The 8349-nt window shown below is 42.9% G+C and overlaps 1 protein-coding gene across 6 annotated transcripts in view; it reads left to right on the forward strand.

Annotated features, from left to right (window-relative positions):
• The first annotated feature begins 4461 nt into the window (after window positions 1-4461).
• ptpn22 (protein tyrosine phosphatase non-receptor type 22) overlaps window positions 4462-8349 on the forward strand; it is a 29960-nt gene continuing 26072 nt past the window's right edge. For 3 of the 6 annotated variants that reach the window (XM_029665034.2, XM_029665036.2, XM_029665038.2), the window contains exon 1: window positions 4462-4739. In XM_029665034.2, coding sequence (XP_029520894.2) covers window positions 4638-4739 — 102 coding nt within the window. In that variant the 5' untranslated portion in view covers window positions 4462-4637. The remainder of the gene's footprint in view (window positions 4740-8349) is intronic. The other 3 variants (XM_029665033.2, XM_029665035.2, XM_029665037.2) reach the window with 1 other exon arrangement.

Raw genomic sequence — 8349 nt, forward strand, 5'->3', positions numbered from 1 at the left:
GTCATATTTTGCATATAAACTGTTGTTCGTGGTTACATGGCAGTGCGCTCCGAGAATAAATACTATTATGTAATTTTGATAAGTCTGGTCTCTGTCTATTTTATGCAAATAGGAATCATACAAATTCTTATAAAATAGACTGTATAATTAATAGGAATTATGAAATTCCAGTGACACTTTATTTTTACTATTTTTATTTTCAAATATATTTTAGATTTTAGATTTTAGATTCTTCAAAGTAGCCACCATTTGCCTTGATGACAGCTTTGCACACTCTTGGCATTCTCTCAACCAGCTTCACCTGGAATGCTTTTCCAACAGTCTTGAAGGAGTTCCCACATATGCTGAGCACTTGTTGGCTGCTTTTCCTTCACTCTGCAGTCCAACTCATCACAAACCATCTCAATTGGGTTGAGGTCGGGGGGATTGTGGAGGCCAGGTCATCTGATGCAGCACTTCATCACTATCCTTCTTAGCACTTACACAGCCTGGAGGTGTATTGGATCATTGTCCTGTTGTAAAACAAACTAAGCGCAAACCAGATGGGATGACGTATCATTGCTGTGGTAGCCATGCTGGTTAAGTGAGCCTTAAATTGTAAATAAATCACTGACAGTGTCACCAGCAAAGCACCCCCACACCATCACACCTCCTCCATGCTTCATGGTGGGAACTACACATGCAGAGATCATTCGTCCACCTACTCAGCGTCTCACAAAGACACAGCAGTTGGAAACAAAAATCTCAATTTGGACTCATCAGATCAAAGCACAGATTTCCACCGGTCTAATGTCCATTGCTCGTCCTTCTTTGCCCAAGCAAGTCTCTTCTTATTATTGGTGTCCTTTAGTAGTGTTTTTTTTTATTTTATTTTTTTTACCCCTTTTTCTCCCCAATTTCGTGGTATCCAATTGTTGTAGTAGCTACAATCTTGTCTCATCGCTACAACTCCCGTACGGGCTCGGGAGAAACGAAGGTTGAAAGTCATGCGTCCTCCGATACACAACCCAACCAAGCCCCACTGCTTCTTAACACAGTGCGCATCCAACCCGGAAGCCAGCCGCACCAATGCGCCGGAGGAAACACCGTGCACCTGGCCACCTTGGCTAGCGCACACTGCGCCCAGCCCGCCACAGGAGTCGCTGGTGCGCGATGAGACAAGGACACCCCTACCGACCAAGCCCTCCCTAACCCGGGCGACGCTAGGCCAATTGTGCGTCGCCCCACGGACCTCCCGGTCGCGGCCGGTTACGACAGAGCCTGGGCGCGAATTTCTGAGGCTGGTAACTCTAATTAACTTATCCTCTGCAGCAGAGGTAACTCTGGGTCTTCCATTCCTGTGGCGGTCCTCATGAGAGCCAGTTTCATCATAGCGCTTGATGGTTTTTGCGACTGCACTTGAAGAAACGTTCAAAATTCTTAAAATGTTCCATATTGACTGACCTTCATGTCTTAAAGTAATGATGGACTGTCTTTTCTCTTTGCTTATTTGAGCTGTTCTTGCCATAATATGGACTTGGTCTTTTACCATATAGGGCTATCTTCTGTATACCTCCCCTACCTTGTCACAACACAACTGATGGGCTCAAACGCATTAAGAAGGAAAGAAATTCCACAAATTAACTATTAACAAGGCACACCTGTTATTTGAAATGCATTCCAGGCGACTATCTCATGAAACTGGTTGAAAGAATTCCAAGAGTGTGCAAAGCTGTCGTCAAGGCGAAGGGTGGCTACTTTGAAGAATCTCAACTATAAAATATATTTAGATTTTTTAAATACTTTTTTGGTTACTAAATGATTCCATATATGTTATTTCCTAGTTCTGATGTCTTCACTAGTATTCTACAATGTAGAAAATAGTACAAATAACGAAAAACCCTTGAATGAGTAAGTCAAATCAAATCAAATTTATTTATATAGCCCTTCGTACATTAGCTGATATCTCAAAGTGCTGTACAGAAACCCAGCCTAAAACCCCAAACAGCAAGCAATGCAGGTGTAGAAGCAAGTGTGTCCAAACTTTTGACTGGTACTGTATATAATGGCAACCCTGTTGATAATGATAATGTATATGATTGGAAAAAAGGGTGTGAGCGTTAATCAGACCGAGAAAAAAATCAACACAGTTGTGGTTTGATATCATTATGTAGTCACAGACAGGCGTAAGTAGGACAAACTATGCTGAATACAGTTTCAGAGGAATTCTACTGTTACTGTATATATGTTCATCCCTGTAAGGGTTGTCGTTGGTGGAAGAAGGATCGGACCAAGGTGCAGCGTTGTAAGTGTTCATGATGATTTTTAATTCAAACAAAGTGAATTTACAAAACCGAAACAGTACCGTGTGGCCAAAACACTCACACGGAAACAAAAGTATGATTCTCAATCAGATACAACTAACGACACCTGCCTCTGATTGAGAACCACACTAGGCTGAACACAAAAACCAACATAGAAAAACAAACACAGACTGCCCACCCCAACTCACACCCTGACCATACTAAAACAAAGAATAATATAAGAGAACTATGGTCAGAACGTGACAATTCCTTTGATATCAAAAAATGTTATGTACAATTGTGAGGGCATGAAAACAGGAAATTTCTTTCAAACAAACTGGTTGAAAAGGAACTATAACCACGTTGTAATTACTACATTTAAAAGTTGATTAAAATATACTTACTTTCACAGAGCAACAGGAGATAAAGGACCCTCATCATGGTAAGACTAATGTCCTCCACCAGCCGTCTCTATCTCTGAACCTATACAATAGCAATTAAACCTGTGAACAAGGTTATTGTAAGATGAAGTGTCGTTTTGATGATGAGACAGGATGTCACTGAAATGGACTGGGGTTAGTGCGGCATCCTCCTCTGCTAAGAGAGCTTCAGAAGTGTGCAGAGGATGTGAATAGACCCTCTATAACGAGATCCAATTGGCATTATTCACCCTGTTCAATTTCACTGATATACAGTATTAGGCTCAGATGAATTTGGTTTTGGTTTAATCATCCATAATACATAATCTTATATAATACAACATTAAAATGTATAGGCCTATGCTGCTTCAAGTAGTTATTTGTCGGGGGTGGAGAGTACGACTACTTTGAACCATTCTGCTCCAGGACCATTCAATTATGCAATTTTATAGACCTTCCACTATGTGTCACCCTAGTACATAAAGAAAAGGAGAACCTGTTGATTGGTGATTACTGCCAACATGTGATTCTTTGGTTTTGAATTTGACTTTATTGAGAAAGTAAAATCCAGATGCTGAAAATTAAACCAAATTAATCTGACTTTGGTGATACTTGTGTACTGACTCTCCAGCCTAAATTTCCTCCAAATGACTGTAGTGTAATCATGGCAGCTTCCTCACCGTGTTTCTGTAATGCTGGACAATTAGCTGTCTCAGTAGAGTTGAGATAACTGTACCTGTCAGTAGGTAGTTAAACCTCTTCTGTCAGTTGTATCTCCATCAGGTGGCAACACACACAGATTACCCATACATATATTACACACTCAGAGATTTCCCACATAGAGATCACACACCCAGAGATTACACACACAGAGATCACACACATAGAGATAGCATACACAGAGATGACACAAACAGAGATTACACACACAGAGATTACACACAGAGAAATCACACACACACAGCGATTACACACACAGGTATTACACACACAAGCGACAACACAGGAGTTGGTCTGACAATAGTCACTACAAGCAGAAGAGAGAAAGTGAATGTACCAAGTAAGTACTTGTACTAATATATTGTTTATAGAAGACATGACACTGTCAATGGTACTGGAACTTCTCTCTCTCTCTCTCCCTCGCAGTAGATCCAATAGGAACTGTTTAGACAGCTTTAGCACCATAGCATCTCTGCAATTCTACTGGACTCTCCCTCCTAGCCCTCCCTCTCTCCTCCTGGCTCTCCCTCTCTCCTCTCTCCTCCATATCCTGAATGTGGTTCAACAGGCTGGACCGCCTCCGGCACGCTCTAGGGCAGGGTTTCCCAAACTCGGTCCTGGGGCAGCCCTTGGATACACGTTTTGGTTCTTGCCCTAGCACTGCAAAGCTGACTGAAATAACCAACTAATCATCAAACGTAGATTATCTGCATCAGCTGTGTAGTGCTAGGGCAAGAACCAAAACATGTCCCCAGGGGGGCCCCCGGACTTAGTTTTGGAAACCCTGCTCTAGGGCTGTTCAAGCATGTGTGTGCACATTTATCTCCCTTTTCCCCCTGTGTTGGTGTCTGTGCCTCTCTCACTGTATCTTTCTTTCTATCTTTCTCTCGCTCTCTCTCTCTCTCTCTTGCTCACACACACACCCCGATGAGGTGCTTCGGAGCCTGGCTGGCTCTAGGACCCAGTGAGAGAGACACAAGGGGGTGTGGTGATATTTTTTTTAACTGACCACAGAACCTTTTAGCTTGCTGCTGCTGCCTCCTTGAACTGACAACAGCTCTGACAGTGCCTTGTGCCTCTCACCAGGCCCCTTGGAACAGAGACACCCCCAGCCACCCGAACCCTGACGGCGGGCCCCCTGTCCATGGTCCCAAGGCCCTCTGTGTCTTGACATGCCAGGCAGCAGCAGCACACGCGTAGCCCCAGCAGCCCAGCCATGGAGCAACAAGCCTGGATACTGAGGGGCTTCCTGGCTCAAGTGGAGAGCAAGGAGGCTGAGGAGGAGGAAGCGGAGAGTGGCTTCACAGGGGAGTTCTTAGTGAGTTCATCTATTTATTTGATTACTTTTCTCACTGTATAAAAAAGTGGATTTAGTCTTATGAGTTGGCCTGTCCTGTGATGCTGAGTGTTTACAGTTTGTCTAAACATCGAGAGCATGTGAGGGAGTGTATTTGTTTTTATGTGAGCGTGTGTGGACAAAGAGAGAGTGCTGTTGTGATAAGCTATACTGTTATTCCACTGAGCAGAACTCTGCCAATTTTCCAAGAAGAATTTCACAAAAGAACGCCATGTTCAGAGACATACTATTTCTGTTATGCTATTTCTGTGTGGGTTGTTCCTGTATGGGTTGTTTCTGTATGGGTTGTTTCTGTATGGGTTGTTTCTGTATGGGTTGTTTCTGTGTGAGTTGTTCCTGTGTGGGTTGTTTCTGTATGGGTTGTTCCTGTATGGGTTGTTTCTGTATGGGTTGTTTCTGTATGGGTTGTTTCTGTGTGAGTTGTTCCTGTGTGGGTTGTTTCTGTGTGGGTTGTTTCTCTATGGGTTGTTTCTCTATGGGTTGTTCCTGTAGGGGTGGTTTCTGTATGGGTTGTTCCTGTATGGGTTGTTTCTGTATGGGTTGTTTCTGTATGGGTTGTTTCTGTATGGGTTGTTTCTGTATGGGTTGTTCCTGTATGGGTTGTTTCTGTATGGGTTGTTTCTGTATGGGTGGTTCCTGCAGGGATTGTTTCTGTATGGGTTGTTTCTGTATGGGTTGTTCCTGTATGGATTGTTCCTGTATGGGTTGTTTCTGTATGGGTTGTTTCTGTATGGGTTGTTTCTGTATGGGTTGTTTCTGTGTGAGTTGTTCCTGTGTGGGTTGTTTCTGTGTGGGTTGTTTCTCTGTGGGTTGTTCCTGTAGGGATGGTTTCTGTATGGGTGGTTTCTGTATAGGAAGTTTCTGTATGGATTGTGTCAGTCAGTCCCCAACTACTGCTTATGAGCTTCCTCTTATTGCACTGCTGCCTGTTTCTGAAGGCCCCCATACAAGTAAGGTGATCGACAGGCAAATTTGATGTTAAGGATGCAGAACCCCCCCGCCTCACCACCCTGTACGCACATACACACACATACACACATAAACACACACACATTTACACACACATATACACACATAAACACATATACACACACACATACACACATAAACACACACACATATACACACACACATACACACATAAACACACACACATATACACACACATATACACACACACACACACATATACACACACACATACACACATGCACATTGTGTGGCTGAAGGGCGGGTGGGTGCCAGGCGGGTTGAATAAAGAGAAGCAATACCTTAAAAAATCCATAAATGTAATTATTGTGCAGTTTATATAGTCTACATTGAGGTTTTTCTTTCATTATTTTAGGCTATCTGGTATTACTGCATAAGCCTAGACGTTAGGGTTTAACTGTAGCCAACGCGGCCAAATAGCCAACGCGCGCCAAATAGCCAACGCGCGCCAAATAGCCTACGCGCGCCAAATAGCCTACACAGCCAATCGCCAAACAAAGCTTCTGGGAAGGGCAGAAGAAGTTAACGTCAAGCCGCGGAGGCAAAAAGGACATTGTCGATGTTTAATTCAATAAGACACAAGCTGCAAAAGGAGAGTTGAAAATAAAGAGAAGGGAGGACCAGAAAAGTAAAGATTTGGGGAAGTGGTAAAAGAGGAAGATAATAGTGCCGGCTATGTTATGTGTGATGATTGTGAGGCTCTATACAAATTCAACAGTCACATGACTGGACTTCAAATAGGCCTATAATATGTCAGGGGACTTGTAGCCTACTGTTTAGATGTGTTAAATGGAAACTGAAATTTGGACATTGACTAACCAGAATAACATACTGTTTTGGCAAACTCCAAGACCTCTGATAATACTAGTCCCGTGCAAATAGAAATCCCTATGTTTTGAGAGAAATGTCGGAGTTTGACAGGTGTTGCTCAGTGGTTTGAGCAAGAAAACAACTAATTACATAAGCTGAAAGATGTGCTGCGCATAGGCTATACAGTGCATTCATAAGGTATTCAGACCCCTTGACTTTTTCCACATTTTGTTACGTTAAAGCCTTATTCTAAAATGTATTAAAGAAAATGTTCCCCTCATAAATCTAAACACAATACCCCATAATGACAAAGTGAAAACAGGTTTTTAGACATTTTTGCAAACGTATTAAAAATAAAAACAGAAATACCTTATTTACATAAGTATTTATACCCTTTGCTATGAGACTCGAAATTCAGCTCAGGTGCCTGTGGTAAATTCAATTGATTGGACATGATTTGGAAAGGCACACACCTGTCTATATAAGGTCCCACAGTTGACAGTGCATGTCAGAGCAAAAACCAAGCCATGAGGTTGAAATAATTATCTGTAGAGCTCCGAAACAGGATTGTGCTGATGCACAGATCTGGGGAAGGGTACCCAAGGACACAGTGGCCTCCATCATTCTTAAATGGAAGGAGTTTGGAACTACCAAGACTCTTCCTAGTGCTGGCCGCCCGGCCAAACTGAGCAATCGGTGGAGAAGGACCTTGGTCAGGGAGGTGAAAAAGAACCTGATGGTCACTCTGACAGAGCTCTATCGTTCCTCTGTGGAGATGGGAGAACCTTCCAGAAAGACAACCGTCTCTGCAGCACTCCACCAATCAGGCCTCTACGGTAGAGTGGCTAGACGGAAGCCACTCCTCAGTAAAAGGCACATGACAGCCCGCTTGGAGTTTGCCAAAAGGCACCTAAAGGTGTCAGAATCATGCTGTGTGGATGTTTTTCAGTGGCAGGGACAGGGAGACAAGTCAGGTTTGAGGGTACGATGAATGGAAAAAAGTACAGAGAGATCCTTGATGAAACCTGCTCCAGAGCTCTCAGGACCTCAGCCTGGGGTGAAGGTTCACCTTCTAACAGGACAATGACCCTAAGCACACAGCCAAGACAATGCAGGAGTGACTTCAGGACAAGTCTCTGAATAAGTGGCCCAGCCAGAGCCCGGACTTGAAACCGATCTCTGGAGAGGCGTGAAAATAGCTGTGCAGCGATGCTCCCCATCCAGCTTGAAAGGATCTGCAGAGAAGAATGGGAGAAACTCCCCAAATAAAGGTGTGCCAAGCTTGTAGCGTCGTACCCAAGAACAAAGTACTGAGTGAGGGGTCTGAATACTTATGTAAACGTGATATATATTTTTTTTCACAAGGTTTGTGTGTAGATTGTTGAGGGGAAAAAACAATTGAATACATTTTAGAATAAGGCTGTAACGTAACAAAATGTTAAAAAATGAAAGGGGTCTGGATACTTTCCGAATGCATTGTATATGAAGGGCCTATACGTATCGACTTTCACAGTGAATGTTTTTTTTAAACTTTTTGTGGGATTGAACTGAACATCGCCAAATGCATCATGAAAAAATATTGCACCTCTGGAATAACGGACATTCTGGGGTAATAAATACATAACCAACGTTCTCTAGTAATACTAGTCCTGTGCAAATATGGCTACAGCCTTATTGCAATGAAATTATACACCAAATGTAGGCAAAATTTGGACTTGGGAACAGGAGTGGAGAAAGTTATTTATTTATTTCTGCATCTTCAGAGAATGCT

Source organism: Oncorhynchus nerka, linkage group LG7 (assembly GCF_034236695.1).
Source record: "Oncorhynchus nerka isolate Pitt River linkage group LG7, Oner_Uvic_2.0, whole genome shotgun sequence".
Taxonomy (NCBI): Eukaryota; Metazoa; Chordata; class Actinopteri; order Salmoniformes; family Salmonidae; genus Oncorhynchus; species Oncorhynchus nerka.